The 26,576-nt window shown below is 39.6% G+C and overlaps 1 protein-coding gene across 3 annotated transcripts in view; it reads left to right on the plus strand.

Moving 5' to 3' along the window:
* Nucleotides 1–26,576, plus strand: part of LOC133639238 (FERM and PDZ domain-containing protein 1) — a 100,334-nt gene that overhangs the window by 62,387 nt on the left and 11,371 nt on the right. For all 3 annotated transcript variants that reach the window (XM_062032413.1, XM_062032410.1, XM_062032412.1), the window contains exons 8-13: nt 846–941; nt 4,838–4,963; nt 11,031–11,150; nt 14,073–14,209; nt 15,490–15,709; nt 21,829–22,011. In XM_062032413.1, the coding sequence (XP_061888397.1) occupies nt 846–941; nt 4,838–4,963; nt 11,031–11,150; nt 14,073–14,209; nt 15,490–15,709; nt 21,829–22,011 (882 nt within the window). The remainder of the gene's footprint in view (nt 1–845; nt 942–4,837; nt 4,964–11,030; nt 11,151–14,072; nt 14,210–15,489; nt 15,710–21,828; nt 22,012–26,576) is intronic.

Genomic DNA, 26,576 nt, shown 5'->3' on the forward strand with positions numbered 1-26,576 from the left:
CAATGTGTTGCTGCCATTAAATTCTAAGTTAATGATTATTTGCAAAAAAATGTATTACGTTTCTCAGTTCCAACATTAATGCAAATCATTGGATTCTGTTTTTATTTACTATTTACACAACGTGCCAACTTCACTGGATTTGGGTTTTGTAAAACCCACATACTCATTAATTGATAGCACAAGACACACAGTACATTACTCAAAATACATTTTTGTCACGTTATGGATAAGCCCTGACTCTTTTCTGCCCAATAATGGGTTGTGTAATCATAATGTATACTACAGTACTTACCACCTATACAGTATGCACTTATGATGGCTGATGCTTTTTTTTCATACATGCTTGGCTCTGGCTGCTCCCAATCTGTTAGCGGATGTGAAATTAGCTGGATGGGTAAAACCACAGAGGCTGGAGTGCCCATTACCAATCCCGGAGAAATTGCTGGTCGATATCCGTCTCATTTCCCTTTAACGACTCTGATTACAGGATTAGAAGATCCATGTTATGAAGAGACATTTTGAGAGATGAAACGGTTGGCATGTTCAATTTACAAGAGGGTAGACAACATACACCTAAATACTCTGTTCAAACAACAAAAATGACACATTCAAATAAGGGAAATGTAAAAATTATGTGGAAAAAAGAATGATACAGCCATCCTAACCTGGCTTTTTTTTTATAAATGATATAATAAATAATATAAACGATATCCCAGCTGTTTGTCTCCAACACATTCATACGCCGGTTTAAGAGTCCCTCTCATTTTCCTGTCGTAAATGGCAGGTTTTTGGATGCTCATGTTTCCATCTCATTCTTTGACCCCCGACTTGTTTTTTGCTTACAGGGCAACTCGCTGCTGTTCCTGCCGAATGTTCTGAAGGTTTATCTGGAGAATGGGCAGACCAAGGCCTTCAAATTTGAACCCATCACAACAGTCAAGGTAAAGTCCAGCTGAATGTACTGTGCATACACTGCAAAAAGTCAGTGTTCAAAAACTAGAAAAAAAAATACAAAAATGAGGGGTATTTTACTTGAACCAAGCAAAATTATCTGCCAATAGAACAAGAACATTTGGCTTGTCAAGACTTTCCAAAACAAGTCAAATTAGCTAACTTAAATGAACCCAAAAATACCTTAAAATAAGTATATTCTCACTAATAACAAGTGCACTTTTCTTGGTAGAAAAAAAAAAAGAGACCTTTTTGCTCAATATGTTGAAAAATATTCTTAAATTAAGTAAATGCTAGTGCCATTATCTTGACATAATGATATTGTCAAGACCCGACTAGGACTCTGGACACAGATGCAGGATTACTGAAAACAGTTGTTTATTCTCAGAAGGGGAGGGGTCCAAAACGGGAGAAACAAAACAGGCTATCAAAACAGATCTAACCTGACTACTAAACTAACAAAAATATTGACAACTCAAAACGCTCCGGCTATGGAGGGAAAATGGGCTAAAGAACAAAAACTAACAAATACAACAAAAAGCGCTCCAACGGAGGCGATGCTAAGAAGCTAATCTTACCTGACAAAAGGTTACAAACAAAGAATCTCCCGTGGATCAAAAGTACAAACAAAACGTGGCAATGGCTGAAGACAAGACTGTGGCGAGGTACGCACAAGACGATACGAAACACTCTGGCACAGGACAGAAGGAGGATGAGACATTTATACACATGAGGGAGGGTGACACAGGTGGGCGCAATCAGGCAATCAGGAAAGACGTCAGACCAGGGAAACAGGAGGAAGGGCAAGTGACCTGAAATGAGAGAGAGAGTCAGCATTTCAAAATAAAACAGGAAATGACAAAACATGAAACCAGACGAAACCCAGACCAGACTTCACCCAGGTGTGACAGAACCCCCCCCCCCCCCTTCTAGGGCCGACTCCTGACGGCCCAGGGACCTCAGGATGGAGTCTATAGAAGTCCTGGATCAGGGAAACAGGAGGAAGGGCAAGTGACCTGAAATGAGAGGGAGAGTCAGCTTTTCAAAATAAAACAGGAAATGACAAAACATGAAACCAGACGAAACCCAGACCAGACTTCACCCAGGTATGACAGAACCCCCCCCCCCCCTTCTAGGGCCGACTCCTGACGGCCCAGGGACCTCAGGATGGAGTCTATAGAAGTCCTGGATCAGGGAAACAGGAGGACGGGCAAGTGACCTGAAATGAGAGGGAGAGTCAGCATTTCAAAATAAAACAGGAAATGACAAAACATGAAACCAGACGAAACCCAGACCAGACTTCACCCAGGTGTGACAGAACCTCCCCCTTCTAAGGCCGACTCCTGACGGCCCAGGGACCTCAGGATGGAGTCTATAGAAGTCCTGGATCAGGGAAACAGGAGGAAGGGCAAGTGACCTGAAATGAGAGGGAGAGTCAGCATTTCAAAATAAAACAGGTAATGACAAAACATGAAACCAGAGGAAACCCAGAAGTCCTGAATCAGGGAAACAGGAGGAAGGGCAAGTGACCTGAAATGAGAGAGAGAGTCAGCATTTCAAAATAAAACAGGAAATGACAAAACATGAAACCAGACGAAACCCAGACCAGACTTCACCCAGGTGTGACAGAACCCCCCCCCCCCCCCTTCTAGGGCCGACTCCTGACGGCCCAGGGACCTCAGGGTTGAGTCTATAGAAGTCCTGAATCAGGGAAACAGGAGGAAGGGCAAGTGACCTGAAATGAGAGGGAGAGTCAGCATTTCAAAATAAAACAGGAAATGACAAAACATGAAACCAGACGAAACCCAGACCAGACTTCACCCAGGTGTGACAGATATGCGCTCTGCATTACATTTCTTGAAACCAGCAAACTTATACTAAAAACTAATTTATTGTTCTTAATGGAAAGGCAACAAGGCAACCGCTTGTTACTCTCATATGGACTAAAAAATGAATTTTTCCATCAGATAACATGACATCATCGCGCCAAGTGCGTGCGCTTTCAGTCAATTAGTGCGCATGTATACAGCCCGGGTCCCCGGCCAAAAAATTTGTAATTGTAATTTTGAAGAATTCACCTGAATGTGCATGAACTATTTCTGTTCAAAATTGTTAGAAATGTCACATGATAAATGTTTAAATATTAACTGTCAGTTTACTGTACTGTGCCAACTGCACAGTACGTATGAGTACGTATTTTCTCTCGTTTCATTGAAAATAAAACAGCAAAGTCCATTTGGCTGTCAGCTGTTTTAATTATGAGACGCAATTGTGTCAAAGTTTTTTTTTTCATGCTTGAAATAAGAAATGATTACTTTAAAAAAGTAGTTGTATACTTGTGAGTGTTGATGACACAGCTTTGCAACAGTTGATATTCTAGTTTCAAGCATGTTTTACTCAATATAGCTCATCAAATCTCAGCAACAAGCTGTAATATCTTACTGAGATCATTTAGGACCAAAACACTTAAAACAAGTAAAACACTCTAACATAAAATCTTCTTAGTGAGAAGGAATTATCTTATCAGACAGAAAAATAAGCAAATAACACCCTTATTTGAGATATTTAATCTTTATTACTTTTCAGTTTTTGCAGTGTAGGTGTGTTGACTTTGGGAAGTCCAGGTTCCTTCTATTGTCCAAAAACATGCATGTTAGGTGAGCACGTTGTGAATGGTTGTCTATTTATTTGTACACAGTGGTTGACAGGGATTGATAAGATTCTGCCTTGTGATCACTCCAAAAAAACCAATGACTGGACAATTACTACTGTAGAACACACTTTTATAAACCCCCTTTACAAATTGTCAAGTTCTGTCGGTTGAACCACAAGATGCAGAGACAACAGGCGTAGCGCTTTATGTCAGAAAACACAATAGTATGAAGGCACCTGGGAAGTGCACAGAAAACGCTAGCATACGTTAGCAAGGAATTTAGCGATTTCACCATCTAAGGTCTGTAATAGTATCAAAAGGAGAAATCACTGCACGTAACATTGAATGCCCGTGACCTTGGATCCCTCAGGCGGTACTGCATCAAAAAGCGACATCAGTGTGTAAAGGATATCACCACATGGGCTCAGGAACACTTCAGAAAACCACTGTCAGTAACTACAGTTGGTCACTACATCTGTAAGGGCAAGTTAAAACTCTACTATGCAAAGCGAAAGCCGTTTATCAACAACACCCAGAAACGCCGCCGGCTTCGCTGGGCCTGAGCTCATCTAAGAGGGACTGTTGCAAAGTGTAAAAGTGTTCTGTGGTCTGACGAGTCCACATTTCAAATTGGTTTTGGAAACTGTAGACGTTGTGTCTTCCGGAACAAAGGGGAAAAGAACCATCTGGATTGTTCTAAGTGCGAAGTTCAAAAGCCAGCATCTGTGATGGTATGGGGGTGTATTAGTGCCCAAGGCGTGGGTAACTTACACATCTGTGAAGGCACCCTTTATGCTGAAAGGTACATACAGGTTTTGGAGCAACATATGTTGCCATCGGCGTGCCCGTTAAAAACAAAATAAAATATGGGGAACCATTACTTTTCAAACAGAGTATAGTACCGTTTTTGATTCATTAGTACCGCGGTACTATAGTAGTACCGGTATACCGTACAACCCTACTCCTTACCGTAACACTTTTGCAAATGCTTTATTAAAAAACAATGGCGCTAGACTAATTGTGTCAAGCTCTAGACAATATTAGATAGCCACTGTGCCACAAAGTGTTACAGCCTTTGTGTCTCTGTTTAATCGGAGCAGTTATACATTTTTTTCATATATATATATTTATATAGGTATGTATGTATATATCCAGGCAAGTAAATGTTCCGTCTGATACTCGACCATCCCAAGTTTCCAATAAAATATTGTATCTCCAACTAATTTCTTTCAGGACATCGTGATGACACTAAAGGAAAAGCTTTCTTTAAGAAAAATTGAACATTTCTCCCTGGTGCTGGAACAACAATACAGTGTGACTAAACTACTGCTGCTACATGACGAGGAGAAGATACAACAGGTACACAAACATAAAATACTCTTATGAATGTATACCAGGGGTGTCAAACTCATTTTAGCTCAGGGGCCGCATGGAGGAAAATCTATTCCCAAGTGGCTAAAATCATGGCATGATAACTTAAAACTAAAGAAAACTCCAGGTTGTTTTCTTTGTTTTACTTTGGCCAAAAATAGAAAAAGCACATTGTGAAAACGTACAAATCACAAATAATCCTCTGGACAAAACACTTCACGTTTGTTGAAAATTCTGAAGAAATTGGTGCAGTTTCAAAAGCAATCAATCAAGCAATCAATGTTTACATATATAGCCCTAAATGATGAGTGTCTCAAAGGGCTGCACAAGCCACAACGACATCCTCGGCTCAGATCCCACATCAGGGCAAGAAAAAAACTAAACCCAATGGGATGACAATGAGAAACCTTGGAGGGGACCGCAGATGTGGGGACCCCCTCCCCTGGGCGACCGGTGCAATGGACGTCGAGTGGGTCTAGCATAATATTGTGAGAGTCCAGTCCATAGTGGATCTAACATAATATTGTGAGAGTCCAGTCCATAGTGGATCTAACATAATAATGTGAGTGCAGTCCATAGTGGATCTAGCATAATAGTGTGAGAGTCCAGTCCATAGTGGATCTAACATAATATTGTGAGAGTCCAGTCCATAGTGGACCTAACATAATAGTGTGAGAGTCCAGTCCATAGTGGATCTAACATAATATTGTGAGAGTCCAGTCCATAGTGGATCTAACATAATAGTGTGAGAGTCCAGTCCATAGTGGACCTAACATAATATTGTGAGAGTCCAGTCCATAGTGGATCTAACATAATAGTGTGAGAGTCCAGTCCATAGTGGATCTAACATAATATTGTGAGAGTCCAGTCCATAGTGGATCCAACATAATAATGTGAGAGTCCAGTCCATAGTGGATCTAACATAATAGTGTGAGAGTCCAGTCCATAGTGGATCTAACATAATATTGTGAGAGTCCCGTCCATAGTGGATCTAACATAATAGTGTGAGAGTCCAGTCCATAGTGGATCTAACATAATAATGTGAGTGCAGTCCATAGTGGATCTAGCATAATAGTGTGAGAGTCCAGTCCATAGTGGATCTAACATAATATTGTGAGAGTCCAGTCCATAGTGGACCTAACATAATAGTGTGAGAGTCCAGTCCATAGTGGACCTAACATAATATTGTGAGAGTCCAGTCCATAGTGGATCTAACATAATAGTGTGAGAGTCCAGTCCATAGTGGATCTAACATAATATTGTGAGAGTCCAGTCCATAGTGGATCCAACATAATAATGTGAGAGTCCAGTCCATAGTGGATCTAACATAATAGTGTGAGAGTCCAGTCCATAGTGGATCTAACATAATATTGTGAGAGTCCCGTCCATAGTGGATCTAACATAATATTGTGAGAGTCCCGTCCATAGTGGATCTAACATAATAGTGTGAGAGTCCAGTCCATAGTGGATCTAAGATAATATTGTGAGAGTCCAGTCCATAGTGGATCTAACATAATAATGTGAGAGTGCAGTCCATAGTGGATCTAGCATAATATTGTGAGAGTCCAGTCCATAGTGGATCTAACATACTAGTGTGAGAGTCCAGTCCATAGTGGATCTAACATAATATTGTGAGAGTCCAGTTCATAGTGGATCTAACATAATAGTGTGAGAGTCCAGTCCATAGTGGATCTAACATAATAGTGTGAGAGTCCAGTCCATAGTGGATCTAACATAATATTGTGAGAGTCCAGTCCATAGTGGATCTAAAATAATAATGTGAGAGTGCAGTCCATAGTGGATCTAGCATAATAGTGTGAGAGTCCAGTCCATAGTGGATCTAACATAATATTGTGAGAGTCCAGTCCATAGTGGATGTAACATAATATTGTGAGAGTCCAGTCCATAGTGGATGTAACATAATATTGTGAGAGTCCAGTCCATAGTGGATCTAACATAATAATGTGAGAGTCCAGTCCATAGTGGATCTAACATAATATTGTGAGAGTCCAGTCCATAGTGGATGTAACATAATATTGTGAGAGTCCAGTCCATAGTGGATCTAACATAATAATGTGAGAGTCCAGTCCATAGTGGATCTAACATAATAATGTGAGAGTCCAGTCCATAGTGCATCTAACATAATATTGTAAGAGTCCAGTCCATAGTGGATCTAACATAATAGTGTGAGAGTCCAGTCCATAGTGGATCTAACATAATAGTGTGAGAGTCCAGTCCATAGTGGATCTAACATAATATTGTGAGAGTCCAGTCCATAATGGATCTAACATAATAGTGTGAGAGTCCAGTCCATAGTGGATCTAACATAATAGTGTGAGAGTCCAGTCCATAGTGGATCTAACATAATATTGTGAGAGTCCAGTCCATAGTGGATGTAACATAATATTGTGAGAGTCCAGTCCATAGTGGATGTAACATAATATTGTGAGAGTCCAGTCCATAGTGGATCTAACATAATAATGTGAGAGTCCAGTCCATAGTGGATCTAACATAATATTGTGAGAGTCCAGTCCATAGTGGATGTAACATAATATTGTGAGAGTCCAGTCCATAGTGGATCTAACATAATAATGTGAGAGTCCAGTCCATAGTGGATCTAACATAATAATGTGAGAGTCCAGTCCATAGTGCATCTAACATAATATTGTAAGAGTCCAGTCCATAGTGGATCTAACATAATAGTGTGAGAGTCCAGTCCATAGTGGATCTAACATAATAGTGTGAGAGTCCAGTCCATAGTGGATCTAACATAATATTGTGAGAGTCCAGTCCATAATGGATCTAACATAATAGTGTGAGAGTCCAGTCCATAGTGGATCTAACATAATAGTGTGAGAGTCCAGTCCATAGTGGATCTAACATAATATTGTGAGAGTCCAGTCCATAGTGGATCTAACATAATATTGTGAGAGTCCAGTCCATAGTGGATCTAACATAATATTGTAAGAGTCCAGTCCATAGTGGATCTAACATAATAGTGTGAGAATCCAGTCCATAGTGGATCTAACATAATAATGTGAGAGTGCAGTCCATAGTGGATCTAGCATAATATTGTGAGAGTCCAGTCCATAGTGGATCTAACATACTAGTGTGAGAGTCCAGTCCATAGTGGATCTAACATAATATTGTGAGAGTCCAGTTCATAGTGGATCTAACATAATAGTGTGAGAGTCCAGTCCATAGTGGATCTAACATAATAGTGTGAGAGTCCAGTCCATAGTGGATCTAACATAATATTGTGAGAGTCCAGTCCATAGTGGATCTAAAATAATAATGTGAGAGTGCAGTCCATAGTGGATCTAGCATAATAGTGTGAGAGTCCAGTCCATAGTGGATCTAACATAATATTGTGAGAGTCCAGTCCATAGTGGATCTAAAATAATAATGTGAGAGTGCAGTCCATAGTGGATCTAACATAATAGTGTGAGAGTCCAGTCCATAGTGGATCTAACATAATATTGTGAGAGTCCAGTCCATAGTGGATCTAAAATAATAATGTGAGAGTGCAGTCCATAGTGGATCTAACATAATAATGTGAGAGTCCAGTCCATAGTGGATCTAACATAATATTGTGAGAGTCCAGTCCATAGTGGATGTAACATAATATTGTGAGAGTCCAGTCCATAGTGGATGTAACATAATATTGTGAGAGTCCAGTCCATAGTGGATCTAACATAATAATGTGAGAGTCCAGTCCATAGTGGATCTAACATAATATTGTGAGAGTCCAGTCCATAGTGGATGTAACATAATATTGTGAGAGTCCAGTCCATAGTGGATCTAACATAATAATGTGAGAGTCCAGTCCATAGTGGATCTAACATAATAATGTGAGAGTCCAGTCCATAGTGCATCTAACATAATATTGTAAGAGTCCAGTCCATAGTGGATCTAACATAATAGTGTGAGAGTCCAGTCCATAGTGGATCTAACATAATATTGTGAGAGTCCAGTCCATAATGGATCTAACATAATAGTGTGAGAGTCCAGTCCATAGTGGATCTAACATAATAGTGTGAGAGTCCAGTCCATAGTGGATCTAACATAATAGTGTGAGAGTCCAGTCCATAGTGGATCTAACATAATAATGTGAGAGTCCAGTCCATAGTGCATCTAACATAATATTGTAAGAGTCCAGTCCATAGTGGATCTAACATAATAGTGTGAGAGTCCAGTCCATAGTGGATCTAACATAATATTGTGAGAGTCCAGTCCATAATGGATCTAACATAATAGTGTGAGAGTCCAGTCCATAGTGGATCTAACATAATAGTGTGAGAGTCCAGTCCATAGTGGATCTAACATAATATTGTGAGAGTCCAGTCCATAGTGGATCTAACATAATAGTGTGAGAGTCCAGTCCATAGTGGATCTAACATAATATTGTGAGAGTCCAGTCCATAATGGATCTAACATAATAGTGTGAGAGTCCAGTCCATAGTGGATCTAACATAATAGTGTGAGAGTCCAGTCCATAGTGGATCTAACATAATATTGTGAGAGTCCAGTCCATAGTGGATCTAACATAATAGTGTGAGAGTCCAGTCCATAGTGGATCCAACATAATATTGTAAGAGTCCAGTCCATAGTGGATCTAACATAATAGTGTGAGAATCCAGTCCATAGTGGATCTAACATAATATTGTGAGAGTCCAGTCCATAGTGGATCTAACATAATAATGTGAGAGTGCAGTCCATAGTGGATCTAGCATAATAGTGTGAGAGTCCAGTCCATAGTGGATCTAACATAATATTGTGAGAGTCCAGTCCATAGTGGATGTAACATAATATTGTGAGAGTCCAGTCCATAGTGGATCTAACATAATAATGTGAGAGTCCAGTCCATAGTGGATCTAACATAATATTGTGAGAGTCCAGTCCATAGTGGATGTAACATAATATTGTGAGAGTCCAGTCCATAGTGGATCTAACATAATAATGTGAGAGTCCAGTCCATAGTGGATCTAACATAATAATGTGAGAGTCCAGTCCATAGTGGATCTAGCATAATATTGTGAGAGTCCAGTCCATTGTGGATGTAACATAATATTGTGAGAGTCCAGTCCATAGTGGATCTAACATAATAATGTGAGAGTCCAGTCCATAGTGGATCTAACATAATAATGTGAGAGTCCTGTCCATAGTGGATCTAACATAATATTGTGAGAGTCCAGTCCATAGTGGATGTAACATAATATTGTGAGAGTCCAGTCCATAGTGGATCTAACATAATAATGTGAGAGTCCAGTCTATAGTTGGGCCAGCAGGGTATCATCTTGAGCTGAGACAGGTCAGCAGCGCAGAGACGTCCCCAGCTGATGCATAGATAAGTGGTCCACCCTGGGTCCCAACATTGGATAGCTAGCGCATCATCTGTGCATCAAAACACAATGAGCCTAGACTTTGTCTTAAAGCCAGGATTAATCTTTCAGTCACAGTCTTTCTGGGATTGAACAGAACACACAACATGTAAACTCTTCGAGGTATCAAATACCTCCTTTGTCATGTCCACATTTTAATCCGGTGCTAACTCAACGAGCTGTAAGAAACGGAGGTATACACTATTCAAAAGGGTTTTCTCGTTTTTGACAGAGACATTTTGGGGGAGTAAGGGTGCCAAATAACGATGTGTTCAAAGCAGAGACCTAAAACGGCAGGTTTTAAGTTTCATTTGGGTGGAGGGACAGGAGCCATGCTTGACTTTGTACCTCTTGCAAGTCCTAACAGAATTGCTATTGTGACATCCAGTGGACACATTTAGAACAGCACTTTCTTCGTTCCAAAAAACTGCAGCTCATTTTAATACTTGGCAAACTCATCACGCGGGCCGGATAAAACCTGTCCGTAGGTTTGACACCCCTGCTGTATACAGTACCTGTTTCTTAGTCTACTAGGGCCAATGTAGCAATAATATTTTTAAAGCAATTCATTCAGGTGTGTGTGTGTGTGTGTGTGTGTGTGTGTGTGTGTGTGTGTGTGTGTGTGTGTGTGTGTGTGTGTGTGTGTGTGTGTGTGTGTGTGTGTGCATGCTCAGGTAGTTCAGAAGAAAGATGCCCATGACTTCAGATGTCTGTTTCGAGTTTGTTTCATCCCTAAAAAACCTGAGGCTCTCCTACAGGGAGATCCCACTGCCTTTGAGTACCTTTACCTGCAGGTAAATAGCGTAATGCTGACTATCGTATTGCTATTGTTTTACCCTCCCTATGTATTTATTTATTTACAGACAGACATAATTTTGGATTACATTATTGTTTCTTTTGTTAATATCAGAGTCCGTTCTGTAAAAAGGTCATCCGTCGAAGCACACTGCTTATGACAGGGACCCACAGTTAAAATATACATCATCATATGAAATACATATATAAATACAGTACAATACAATACATTTCAAATCTACCCACCAAATACCCATTCACAATTTCATTTATGAATGAAAAAGGAATCTTTAAATCCACCAAATCGGTCTCAATATCCTATTATTCAAATTTGTTTAAAGGTTGCATCTTGAAGATCTGCGATAATCTCATCATACATACAGAGGTCAAGACCATACAAGTCCTTAACTACTGCTTGGGCGTACCTAACCCCTAGGGGTGTGGGAAAAAATCGATTCGAATTCAAATCGCGATTTTCACGTTGTGCGATTCAGAATCAATTCTCATTTTTAAAAAATCGATTTTTTATTTATTTAATTTTTTTTTTCTTTTTTTTTTTTCTTTTTTTTTTTTCTAAATTAATCAATCCAACAAAACAATACACAGCAATACCATAACAATGCAATCCAATTCCAAAACCAAACCCGACCCAGCAACACTCAGAACTGCAATAAACAGAGCAATTGAGAGGAGACACAAACACGACACAGAACAAACCAAAAGTTGTGAAACAAAAATGAATATTATCAACAACAGTATCAATATTACTTACAATTTCAACATAGCAGTGATTAAAAATCCCTCATTGACATTATCATTAGACATTTATAAAAATAAAAATAAATGAACAATAGTGTCACAGTGGCTTACACTTGCATCACATCTCATTTTCACAAAGATAAAATAAGTCATATTTTTGGTTCATTTAATAGTTCAAACCAATGTACATTATTGCAATCAGTTGATAAAACATTGTCCTTTACAATTATAAAAGCTTTTTACAAAAATCTACTACTCTGCTTGCATGTCAGCAGACTGGGGTAGATCCTGCTGAAATCCTGTGTATTGAATGAATAGAGAATCCTTTTGAATCGGGAAAAAAATCGTTATTTAATCAAGAATCGTGTTGAATTGAAAAAAAATCGATTTTCAATCAAATCGTGACCCCCAAGAATCGATATTGAATCGAATCGTGGGACACCCAAAGATTCACAGCCCTACTAACCCCTAAAGTCCATCAAAATAATTCAATGGGCATATAAAATTGGAATAATGCGGCATGTTTTGTTTCGCAAATTGGACGTCAATGCATGAAACAACTTCAAGTCAGGCCACATTGTAGACTGACAACGTGATGCATTGGAGCTGTCAGGATTAATATACTTCATACCAGGATTGACCCAAAAAACAGAACCCATAAAAATTGTATGAAATCCTCGATTTAATAAATGATTGTCTGCTCTTGAGTGGGACTGTGCTGAAAATGTAATTTCAATTCCTTGCGAATAATTGACAATGAAGTTGACAGTTGAACTGCTAAAACTTTACCTGATTATCTCACTTGTTAGTTGTCAGACTTCTGCTTTATATGGCCTAAAATAAAATTGTATGTACAGTCGTGGTCAAAAGTTTACATACACTTGTAAAGAACATAATGTCATGGCTGTCATGAGTTTCCAATAATTTCTACAAGTCTTTTTTTTTTTGTGATAGAGTGATTGTAGCACATACTTGTTGGTCACAAAAAAACATTCATGAAGTTTGGTTCTTTTATGAATTTATTATGGGTCGATTGAAAATGTGAGCAAATCTGCTGGGTCAAAAGTATACATACAGCAATTTTAATATTTGCTTACATGTCCCTTGGCAAGTTTCACTGCAATAAGGCGCTTTTGGTAGCCATCCACAAGCTTCTGCTTGAATTTTTTGACCACTCCTCTTGACAAAACTGGTGCAGTTCAACTAAATTTGTTGGTTTTCTGCCATGGACTTGTTTCTTCAGCATTGTCCACACATTTAAGTCAGGACTTTGGGAAGGCCATTCTATAACCTTCATTCTAGCCTGATTTAGCCATTCCTTTACCACTTTTGACGTGTGTTTGGGGTCATTGTCCTGTTGGAACACCCAACTGCGCCCAAGACCCAACCTCCGGGCTGATGATTTTAGGTTGTCCTGAAGAAATTGGAGGCAATCCTCCTTTTTTCATTGTCCCATTTACTCTCTGTAAAGCACCAGTTTCATTGGCAGCAAAACAGGCCCAGAGCATTATACTACCACCACCATGCTTGACGGTAGGATGGTGCTCCTGGGATTAAAGGCCTCACCTTTTCTCCTCCAAACATATTGCTGGGTATTGTGGCCAAAGAGCTCAATTTTTGTTTCATCTGACATCACATGGACAAAGATAAGACCTTCTGGAGGAAAGTTCTGTGGTCTCTGTTTTTTGTGACCAACAAGTATGTGCGTCAATCACTCTATCACAAAAAAATAAGACTTGTAGAAATGATTGGAAACTCAAGACAGCCATGACATTATGTTCTTTACAAGTGTATGTACACTTTTGACCACGACTGTATGTATTTTGAAACCAACGCTTGGTGTAATGTTGAAATGCAAACAATTACAATACAACAGGTCAGTGATGTAAAATGTAAATGAGGTGGATCCTCCAAGGGTTGCAGCGTTCATGAGGTTTTAACCAGACCTGAGTGTACAGCAGCGCTCAGCCATTTACTGATTGAAAAATCAATAGAACTATCCTAAAATTACATTTGTGAGAACACAAGTACATGCCGTAGCTGCGATAGCTTTCTTAAAGTAGACAGAATATCCTGGCAGGTGTCCATCCAATTTGAAATAAAAGCACACAGGAGCAAACCAGGAATTATGACACTGACTGCTGGAGTTATGTTTGTGTCAGGGAGTGAATGATGTTCTGCAAGAGCGCTTTGCAGTGGAAATGAGGTGTAACACCGCTCTGCGACTTGCTGCAATGCACATCCAGGAGAGGTTGGTGAGCTGTGGACTGCCACCAAAGACCAACCTGAAGACAGTCACGTAAAGACACACGTACATTTTCTTGTTCTGTGCCCCGCATGTATACCGTATTTTCCGGATTATAAGGCGCACTTTAAATCCTTTTTTTTTTTCTTCTCAAAACTCGACAGTGTGCCTAATGTACGGAATAATTCTGGTTGTGCTTACAGACCTCGAAGCAATTTTATTTGTTACATGGTGTAATGATAAGTGTGACCAGTAGATGGCAGTCAAACATAAGAGATATGTGTAGACTGCAATATGATGGCAGTATGACTCACGTAAACAACACCAACGGCGCTCAAAAATCTATCAAAATGTTTTAGTACGACTTTGGTAAGCTACGAAGCCACACCGCTTGATGGATTGTCGGCGCATTAAACATAGGAGTATTATTATGGTGTGTGTGTATAAGGTAAGACATATTATCTGGCGTTTTATTTCGCAATATTATGCAAAAGCAACTTTTCTTATCTTCTGGTACCTGCTGATCTGTATTTGGGATCTGCATAAATCATGAAAAATTGCGCGAGTACTTCGTAGTACGTGACGATGCCGTCTATCTTCTTGTTATGGGACATTCATCCGCCGCTGTTGCCATTTCTGATATAAAGTAGTGTAAAGTTCTTACTTATATCTGTCAGTAAACTCGCCATGAAAGCGCTAAAACATACCGGTATAGTGAGTTTACATTATTCACCCAAGGAACTTTAGTTATTAAAAAGCTGTGGTTGGAAGGTTTTTCACGGGACACATTACCATTGTTGTTGTTTCCGGATGAGGAGATGCTGCTCCGTTATTGATTGAAGTAAAGTCTGAATGTCATTAAAACAGTTAGCGCCATCTTTTGACACTTCTTCCACTCCCGTCCTTGCACGCTACACCGCTACAACAAAGATGACGCTGTCGAAGGTGAGCCACGTAAATAAGACCGCCCACAAAACGGCGCATCCTGAAGCGACTGTCAGAAAGCGACTTGAAGATGATCTGTAAAACATCATCTATGCAACATTTTGACCAAAGAACCACCATTACATGTTATGTAGACCACAAGGAAGTGTTTTACATTTAGAAAAACATTTATAATATGACTCCTTTAATGCGCCCTATAATCCGGTGCGCCTTATATATGAAAAAAGATCGAAAACAGACCATTCATTGACAGTGCGCCTTATAACCTTTGGTCCGGAAAATCCGGTACATACGTTACATTTGGCTACATAGTAAAGACACAAACCAGATCGTCAACTTTCTTAAATATATGTGGAATATTACTGATCACCTCTCTCTGCTTTCTCCAGTAAGACATGGGGCATCGAAACCTTTGTTTCCTCCACATTGTTGAGAAACATGCGAGAAAAGGACTTGAAAAAGGCCATAAACTTCCAGTTGAAAAGTTGCCAATCAGAAAGTGATCCCAAACAGAAAGGCCTGACAGTCCATCAGGCCCGCATAAACTACTTGGAAGAACTAAGTGAGCTCAAGTCTTTTGGTGGGAAATCTTTTAGCGCAACTATGATGGTAAGAATTTTGTATTCTTATGTACTTTATACATACAGTATATAGTCTGTCAGCATTACATATGTGTGTATGTAATATCCTACTCTTGCACACTAAACTGTGAACATTTGGCAAACATGCACCCCTACTTGTCTGTGCTATTATTTTTCTGACAAATACTGCTGGGGCTGTAATGTAAACCCACTTAAATTCTCACACATCTCAATACACTCAGTGATACACCTGCAATAAGTTCAGAGTGTTTAGATCAGGGATGTCAAACTGGTTTTCATTAAGGGCCACATGGCAGTTAATCAGAGGGCCGCATGTAACAGTGAATAATGCATGCATTTGCCTCTGGATTTCATTATTAATTATATACATTGTTTTAAGTGGACTGTCGATTTTACAGTAAAAACTTTACATTCAAAAATGTCACTGTAAAGTATTGTTTTTTTTACTTTTAACAACATTTTACGGTAAATGGAGAAACAGTACCACTGTTTTTTGGTTTTTTTTTAGGGAAAAATCTGGCAGCTTAATGGCCAGAATTTTACTATTAAATTGACATTGTTTTTTACAACATTATGTTGTGAATGAAAAAACAGTACAAGTTCCTTTTTTACTCTGGCAACTTAGCTGCCAGTTTTTCTACCGTAAAAACACATGTATCGTGTTTCCATTTACAGCAAGGGTGTCCAAACTTTTTCTACAGAGGGCCGCAAACGGAAAAATTAAAGCATGTGGGGGCCATTTTGATATTTTTCATTTCAAACCATAACAAAATATATGGATTTTTTGTATTTATTTTACCTTTAGGGGTCCCGGGGACCATAAAGGGTCTCAGTTATTAAAATGTTAAAAAAATAAGTCTAATTTGTATTATTATTTTTTATTTAACGCTTACAGTAAATCTCTATATCAACTTAAAAAAAAAAGGTTTTATGGCTTTTCTGTCAAAAACAATTTTGTTTTTATAGTAAAACTGAAATATGCAGTATTTAGTAATTAGAGCCCTTTTTAGTGTAATAATGCTCATTGTCATTTCTGTATTATTTTTTATTTTCGCTAACTGCTTATTTGCTATTACTTTTACCATCATATTTGTACATGTCGTATTTGCTGATGTTGCTCTGTTGTTGTTGTTGTTGTTGTGTTTGCTGTTGTTGTTTTTGTCTCTCTGTCTAATCCCCCTCTTGTCCCCACAATTCCCCCCTCTGTCTTCCTTTTTTTCTCTTTCTATCCCCTCCTGCTCCGGCCCGGGCTGCACCAAATGATAATATAAATACATTTAATAAAGTCAAAATACAAATAAGGCAACAAGAGAAGTATCCTACACTTCTCTTTTGTAAAGTAAATCTGAACAGCCGATATGGGCATCTACATCTGCTATATGATTTGCCTGAGAAGCTGGGCAGGACATTATTAAAAAAAATAAAAATAAAAAAATAAAGTAATTAGAGCTCTAAAATATAAATAATGCAGGACACCATTGATTTTAATTATTTAATATTTTTGAGTCATCACAGTGAAAAGATAAATAAAATACCACTAAATATATTTGGGATACATTTTTATTAGTTTTTTTTTTTTTACTTTCATCACTTAAGTTACGAGATCAACTTCAGATATATCTGTCGATTTTACGTTTGAACTATTATTTTGTTTGTTTTATGCTCTTTTGTCAAAGAAAACTTTGTTTTTATATGGCAACTACACAATATATGCAATATTTACCACATCAAACATTTTAAAGTGAAAAATTTGAACTAATTGGAGCTTTGAAAATAATTCATTATAACATGGATTTTTTGTCTTTTTTTTTTTTGAGCAATGGCAAAAAAAGAAAAAGAAAGAAAGACAAAAGGAAATAAAACAGCCTGCATGGCAGCTTTTGTGTCAACATTGCAACTTTTTCTCGTTAGATTTCACCTCATTCCACTTTTTTTATTGTTCTTTTTTATTTTTTGCAATAGCATTTCCAGAATGTGTGGCGGGCCGGTAAACAATTAGCTGCGGGCCGAAAATGGCCCTCGGGCCGCACTTTGGACACCCCTGATTTACAGTAATACACCGTTAAAAACAAGCTTTTACAGTAAAAATATGGCAGCTCAGTCAACAGAATTTTAACGCAAACAAACTAGTTTTTATCAATTTACAGTAATATGCTGTAAAGAACACCGTAAACGTCATTTTCATTAATTTGATGGGTAGTTTACTGTAAAGTTAAGTATTTTTATTTAGACGAAAACATGTTTGGACAGTATGATAATATACTGTAATATTTGTTGCAATAATGGATACGATTAAAGTTTAAAAGGCATGCCATTTCAAGCAGTACATATACTTTTTCTGTCAAAATGAAAACAATCAATTACATTTAGTGAGAAAATATGAAGTACTTTATTGACACATATTTCCAGGTGTTTGCGGGCCAGATAAAATGATGCCGCAGGCCAGATCTGGCCCCCGGGCCTCCAGTTTGACACCCGTGGTTTAGCTGAATCATCATTAAATACATGTCTATGAATTTTCTCATTCATCCAGGCCATTGTCATCTCAGGGCTTTCTATCCATCGCAACTGGACTGTTTGGTTTGTCTTGGAAGACGTTTCGCCTCTCACCCGAGTAGGCTTCATCAGTTCGTGCTTAGAGACTTAGAATTGGTCAGATCTAGTCTAGTGGCTGGTGACAAAATCCAATTTAGCCTCCAACAAATAACAGGAGTTAGAAACATTCTGGTGACAGAAGGTGACCAGTATGCCATTTGTTTACAACTAAATGGAAGATATGCTCACGCGGGGGATTCCAACTATTTTGGACTAGTAGTAGTCGATCCACAGCGATCGTTCTGCCACACCATACCTCAATGCTAAAAAGGGGAAATTACACTTCAAACGACGGTCGTGGGCTTTGACATAGGATTGCTTGTTTGCAGTTGTTTTTCTCACTACGATAGGGCGAAACCATCCTTGCCCAGGCACACCCACTTGGTTTTTGGAGTATAAACATTTAGGGTTTTCAATCAATCAATCAAACTTTATTTATAAAGCTTTTAATACATAAAAGAAATGCAACGCAAAGGGCTTTACAAAGTTAAAAACAATACTCCGGTGACCCATATCCCCCATTATCACATACACTATATTGCCAAAAGTATTTGGCCACCCATCCAAATGATCAGAATCAGGTGTCCTAATCACTTGGCCCGGCCACAGGTGTATAAAATCAAGCACTTAGGCATGGAGACTGTTTTTACAAACGTTTGTGAAAGAATGGGCCGCTCTCAGTGATTTCCAGCGTGGAACTGTCATAGGATGCCACCTGTGCAACAAATCCAGTCTTGAAATTTAAATATTCCAAAGTCTACTGTCAGCTTTGTTATAAGAAAAGTGAAGAGTTTGGGAACAACAGCAACTCAGCCACCAAGTGGTAGGCCACGTGAACTGACAGAGAGGGGTCAGCGGATGCTGAAGCGCATAGTGCAAAGAGGTCGCCGACTTTCTGCACAGTCAGTTGCTACAGAGCTCCAAACTTCATGTGACCTTCCAATTAGCCCACGTACAGTACGCGGAGAGCTTCATGGAATGGGTTTCCATGACCGAGCAGCTGCATCTAAGCCATACATCACCAAGTCCCATGCAAAGCGTCTGATGCAATGGTGTAAAGCAGTGGTCCCCAACCACCGGGCCACGGCCCGGTACCGGTCCGTGGACCGATTGGTACCGGGCTGCACAAAAAATTTAAAAAAATAATAATACATTTTATATTATTTTTATTTTATATTTTATTAAATCAACATAAAAAAAACAAAATATATACATTATATATCAATATAGATCAATACAGTCTGCAGGTATACACTCCGTAAGCACACATGATTGTATTTCTTTATGACAAAAAAAAATACCATACCCCCCCTTCAACATCAACCATCGACCAACATCAGTGTGTGACATCACCAATGTGCTTTTGGAAGAATGGTCAAAAATTCCTATAAACACACTCCGCAACCTTGTGGACAGCCTTCCCAGAAGAGTTGAAGCTGTAATAGCTGCAAAAGGTGGATCGACATCATATTGAACCCTATGGGTTAGGAATGGGATGGCACTTCAAGTTCATATGTGAGTCAAGGCAGGTGGCCAAAAACTTTTGGCAATACAGTGTACGTACACACAGACACAGATACCAAACACAAACACAAACACACACAACATACACACATGTGCAACTATATGGACAAATGATTGCATGGCTGAGTACAGAGGGGACATGTGAGTAAACACTATCACAGGAGACATCTGCACCAGGAGGTCATCAGACCATGGCCACCAGGACGCTGACACAAAAGCGCCCCCACAAGCATGGCCGATAACCCCTGAGACCGATGGCTCATCTGAGGAACCTTGGAAAAATAAAAACAACTTGTAAAATAGTAAGAACCTATGAAGATTAATAGATTTTTTTTAAAATTAATATACAGTAAATAAAAAATAAATACATAGAACTAGGTAAAATCTTGCATAACTAATAGGATAAAAAGTAAAATACAAATGACTTCAATGAAATGATTAATATCAGGTAAAAGCCAAATCAAAAAGGTGAGTCTTAAGTCTGCTCTTAAAAACATGAACGTTCTCAGCAGCCATGAGGTCCTCCGGCAAGATGTTCCATAGACGGGTGGAAAGATACCATCCCGTGACTTTGTGTACTGATTTATGGAATAATTAGGAGATTAGTGCCGGAGGATCTAGGGGCCCAGGAAGGTTCATAGGGTAAAAGCAAATTAAAGATTAAAGATTAAAGTACCAATGATTGTCACACACACACTAGATGTGGTGAAATTTGTCCCATCCCCATCCCCTTGGGGAGCAGTGGGCAGCAGCGGCGCCGCGCCCGGGAATCATTTTGGTGATTTAACCCCCAACTCCAACCCTTTGTTGCTGAGTGCCAAGCAGGGAGGTTATGGGTCCCATTTTTATAGTCTTTGGTATGACTCTGAAAGATAAGAAGGCCCAATGCCTTACAAACATTTTAAAAACCGTAAGAAGAACCTTGGCACCAGCCTCTAGACTAGATGTGACTAATGTGAAGTGAATTCATTTAATTAATCTAAGTCTCTGAGCACAAATGGATGAGAGACGAAACGTCTTCCAAGACAAACCAAACAGCCGAGTTGCGATCGATTGCATGCGCTGATATAATTAAATACGGTACGGAACTTATTCACTTTTTGCAGGTCAGTCATTGCCCATTTATCAAAAGATCGTACAACTTTGAGGAAGGGTAACATATTTAGCACCATGCCTTCCAAAGCATTTCAGTGTTTCCCATAAACTGCCAAGATACCTGTAACGGTGGGGGCGTGGCTATGGGCGTGGTCACCATGACATCATCGAGTAATTTGCATAGTTTACTACAATGATATGATTTTCTCTAAAAAGGCTCAAAAAATGTATACTTACTAATTAATAATAACAGTTTTGTTTTAAACGTCCATCCATCCATCCATCCATTTTACAATATAATTACAACACTTTATGTACATATTTATATACAGATTTGAACAATAAGTTATTCACTGAAATATATTTATTAATTGTGGTTCTTACAAAAAATATATCTTATAAAATATAAAAGCTAAAATGTCTCTCAAATCTCTGCCCCTTTAATTAGTGCACACTAAATAATTTAACTTTAGCCTACTACTACAACCATATTATTTACCAGCAACATAAAGTGAAACAGAGGCAGAGGTGTCCTGCCACAGTCAGTAACAAATAAACAGAAAACAGTAGTGGTCAAATACAAATAAGGCAACAAGAGAAGTATCCTACACTTCTCTTTTGTAAAGTAAATCTGAACAGCCTATATGGGCATCTACATCAACTATATGATTTGCCTGAGAAGCTGGACAGGACAAAAAAAAAATATATTTTTATTTTTATTTTTTTTAATTTGTGGCGGACGTAATTCTTTCGTGGCGGGCCGCAACAAATAAGTGAATGTGTGGGAAACACTGCATTTTGAGTAGAGTATCAGGGGCCACCACACCAAAATGCTGTTGACAAAATGAGGGCACTAAATAGTCCTAATCATGTGTATTAATACTCCTAACTACACATCAACTTTGTCTTTAGTTGCAGGACAGAGAGTCGACAGTAACCCTGCTGGTGGGCGCCCGCTATGGCGTGAGCCAGGTGATCAACCACAAACTGAGCATCCTGTCCACCCTCACAGAGTTTAACAGCATTACACGCCTCGAGCTCGTTCATGAATCTGACAAGGTCAGCTTGGTTAAAATATACCTACAGGACATTAAGGTAAGACCAGGAGCTTTCAAACATCCAGTTTCACTCAGAAGTCTTAATACCTTTGGACCTTTTGATGTTTTATTTGAACAGCTTTTCTCCCTGAGCGCTCGTTTCCCTCACCTGTCCCTGATTGGCAGCCTGGCACACCTGGTTGCAGTTGCCAATCAGGCGGCTATTTATGCCTGCCTCGCTTGTTCCTCGGTGCTCGAGGATTGACTGTGTTGAGAACCTTTACACGCATGACTGCTTCCTCCTATTTTGAGTTTAATAAAGACTCTTACCTGCACGTTGATCTCCTGGTTCCTGCCTCTTGGGGTCACAACGACTGCAGCCTGCCTTCTTGAGCAGAAGAACCTTGCAAGCGCCACAGAATCTCAATCAATTAACATTAGTTGTCTTGGTAACTGTGGCCCCAACTCCCTTGAGATCATTAACATGCTTTTACGGTATAATTCTGAGCTGATCCCTTACCTATCCTTCTTAGCGCCGAGGTGAAATCTTGAAAATAACTTTGGCGTCTGTAGATGTTTGTTGCTGTTGCACACGCCGTTTACAAGTAGCGTTTTTTCCCCCCGTCTTGATCAAAATAAAACTACAGGGGACGGCGTGGCGCGGTTGGGAGAGTGGCTGTGCCAGCAACCTAAAGGGTTCCTGGTTCAATCCCCACCTTCTACAAACCTCACCACGCCCGTTGTGTCCTTGAGCAAAACACTTCACCCTTGTATGGCAGCTCCCGCCATCAGTGTGTGAATGTGTGTGTGAATGGGTGAATGTGGAAATAGTGTCAAAGCGCTTTGAGTACATTTACATTTACCCATGCACAGGTGTCAACATTGCATATGTGCTGACAGCTTCATTTATGACAGTTGCCTTTTGTAAAAGCTTAAAGGCCTACTGAAATGATTTTTTTTTTATTTAAACGGGGATAGCAGATCCATTCTATGTGTCATACTTGATCATTTCGCGATATTGCCATATTTTTGCTGAAAGGATTTAGTAGAGAACATCGACGATAAAGTTCGCAACTTTTGATCACTGATAAAAAAAAGCCTTGCCTGTACCGGAAGTAGCGTGACGTCACAGGTTGAAAGGCTCCTCACATTTCCCCATTGTTTACACCAGCAGCGAGAGCGATTCGGACCGAGAAAGCGACGATTACCCCATTAATTTGAGCGAGGATGAAAGATTTGTGGATGAGGAACGTGAGAGTGAAGGACTAGAGTGCAGTGCAGGACGTATCTTTTTTTGCTCTGACTGTAACTTAGGTACAAACTGGCTCATTGGATTCCACACTTTCTCCTTTTTCTATTGTGGATCACGGATTTGTATTTTAAACCACCTCGGATACTATATCCTCTTGAAAATGAGAGTCGAGAACGCGAAATGGACATTCACAGTGACTTTTATCTCCACGAAAATACATCGGCGAAGCACTTTAGCTACGGAGCTAACGTGATAGCATCGGGCTTAACTGCAGATAGAAACAAAATAAATAAACCCCTGACTGGAAGGATAGACAGCAAATCAACAATACTATTAAAACATGGACATGTAACTACACGGTTAATGCTTTCCAGCCTGGCAAAGCTTAACAATGCTGTTGCTAATGACGCCATTGAAGCTAACTTATCTACGGGACCTCACAGAGCTATGCTAAAAACATTAGCTATCCACCTACGCCAGCCAGCCCTCATCTGCTCATCAACACCCGTGCTCACCTGCGTTCCAGCGATCGACGGAGCGACGAAGGACTTCACCCGATCATCGATGCGGTCGGCGGCTAGCGTCGGATAGCGCGTCTGCTATCCAAGTCAAAGTCCTCCTGGTTGTGTTGCTGCAGCCAGCCGCTAATACACCGATCCCACCTACAGCTTTCTTCTTTGCAGTCTTCTTTGTTCATTAAACAAATTGCAAAAGATTCACCAACACAGATGTCCAGAATACTGTGGAATTTTGCGATGAAAACAGAGCTTTTTGTATTGGATACAATGGTGTCCGAATACTTCCGTTTCAACCATTGACGTCATGCGCCTACGTCATCATACATAGACGTTTTCAACCGGAAGTTTAGCGGGAAATTTAAAATTGCACTTCATAAGTTAACCCGGCCGTATTGGCATGTGTTGCAATGTTAAGATTTCATCATTGATATATAAACTATCAGACTGCGTGGTCTGTAGTAGTGGCTTTTAGTAGGCCGTTAACTCTTTTAGGTTTTTCTCACATTTGATTTCTTTTATTTAGACTCGCCAAGTTGGTGCTTTTTCAAACACTAGTAGCAAACATGGGTTTAAGAAATACATAAAATATCAAGATGGTAATTAAATGGGAAATAATAAACATTACAAGCATATTGAACAAACATTTGACGAAGTGGTCACAGCAAACTCGTGCATTCTTGACTCTGCTGCATTGCAATGGAGTCGTTTTGTCCGTTTTGTCCTCCTTTTTTAAGTACCTCGAGAGCAGGGATGTCAAACATGCGGCCCGCGGGCCAGATCAGCCCCGTGAACAGGTTCAATCCGCCCTGCGAGATGAGTTTGCTGTGTGTAAAATTGAGCTGCATTTTGAAATGAAAGAAACTGCTGTTCTAAATGTGTCCACTGGATGTCGCAATATAAATTCTGTTAGGCAAGCAAATAGTTTATACCGGGGGCGGGTAAGTATACCAAGCAAGATGTAGACGGTAAAGCGGTGCTGCGACTCCTGCAATACTGTCAGTCTTTTAAGTTTTTATTTTTGGTTTGTTGAAATTGTTCACACTTTGCACAGCTTTTACTTTTCTATCAATACACAGTGATGCCTAGAAGGCAGTGAGTAACTCAACCCTCTTCAATTTCTACCTCAGTTTATATGGTTTGTTGGGTTAGCACGGAATTAATATGTGGAAATGACAAATGAGGTAGCTGATAGTAGTTTTCATTTATGCTTTATTTAGTTTTTTGTTGAATCGTAGATGTACTGTGACTTAAAGTTTAATTGCTCTGTGATACACTGAGATTAAGTCTAAATTCATTTTGTTCTTCATGGTGTTTTTGAAACTGCACCAATTTTTTTCCTCGGAATTTTCAACAAACTTGAAGTGTTTTGTCAAGAGCATTATTTGTGATATGTACATTTTCAGAATGTGCTTGTTCTATTTTGGGCCGAAGTAAAACAAAGAAAAACAATCTGAAGTTGTCGTAGTTATATTTTGAAGTTTTTATGCCATGATTTTACCCGTCCGGCCCACATGGAAATAGCACTTCCTCCATGCGGCACCCTGAGCTAAAAAGAGTTTGACACCCCTGCTCTAGAGGAACTCTAAAGAAATGTTTATCCTTTTCGCGAGTTGAACAATTCGTACAGCCGAAAAAAGACAAGAATAGGGCATTTCTCCTGGAGAAAAGCTCAATGACGCCTAGTACCCATTGAAAACAAAGCCAGCTTGACCACCACGCGTGAGCCGGACGTGACATCATATTTCTTGTTGTCGGAAGAAATATGCACTGCAAAAAGTCAGTGTTCAAAAACAGGAAAAAAAATGCAAAAATTAGGGGTATTTTATTTGAACTAAGCACAATTATCTGCCAATAGAACAAGAAAATTTGGTTTGTCAAGACGTTCCAAAACAAGTAAAATTAGCTAACCTCAATGAACCCAAAAAATACCTTAAAGGCCTACTGAAAGCCACTACTACCGACCACGCAGTCTGATAGTTTATATATCAATGATGAAATCTTAACATTGCAACACATGCCAATACGGCCGGGTTAACTTATAAAGTGCAATTTTAAATTTCCCGCTAAACTTCCGGTTGGAAACGTCTATGTATGATGACGTATGCGCGTGACGTCGATGGTTGAAATGGAAGTATTGGGACACATTGTATCCCAATACAAACAGCTCCGTTTTCATCGCAAAATTCCACAGTATTCTGCTGTGTTGGTGAATCTTTTGCAATTTGTTTAATGAACAATGAAGACTGCAAAGAAGAAAGCTGTAGGTGGGATCAGTGTATTAGCGGCTGGCTGCAGCAACACAACCAGGAGGACTTTGACTTGGATAGCAGACGCGCTATCCGACGCTAGCGGCCGACCGCATGGATGATCGGGTGAAGTCCTTCGTCGCACCGTCTATCGCTGGAACGCAGGTGAGCACGGGTGTTGATGAGCAGATGAGGGCTGGCGTAGGTGGAGAGCTAATGTTTTTATCATAGCTCTGACGAGGTCCCGTAGCTAGGTTAGCTTCAATGGCGTTGTTGGCAACAGCATTGCTAGGCTTCGACAGGCGGCACAGCATTAACCGTGTGGTTACAGGTCCAGTGTTTGGTTCGGTGTCTCCTGATAGTAGTATTGTTGATCTTCTGTCTATCCTTCCAGTCAGGGGCTTATTTATTTTGTTTCTATCTGTATTTAAGCACGATGCTGTCACGTTAGCGCCGTAGCTAAAGTGCTTCATCGATGTATTGTCGTGGGGATAAAAGTCACTGTGAATGTCCATTTCGCGTTCTCGACTCTCATTTTCAAGAGGATATAGTATCCGAGGTGGTTTAAAATACAAATCTGTGATCCACAATAGAAAAAGGAGAAAGT

The sequence above is a fragment of the Entelurus aequoreus genome, linkage group LG22 (genome assembly GCF_033978785.1).
Source record: "Entelurus aequoreus isolate RoL-2023_Sb linkage group LG22, RoL_Eaeq_v1.1, whole genome shotgun sequence".
Taxonomy (NCBI): domain Eukaryota; kingdom Metazoa; phylum Chordata; class Actinopteri; order Syngnathiformes; family Syngnathidae; genus Entelurus; species Entelurus aequoreus.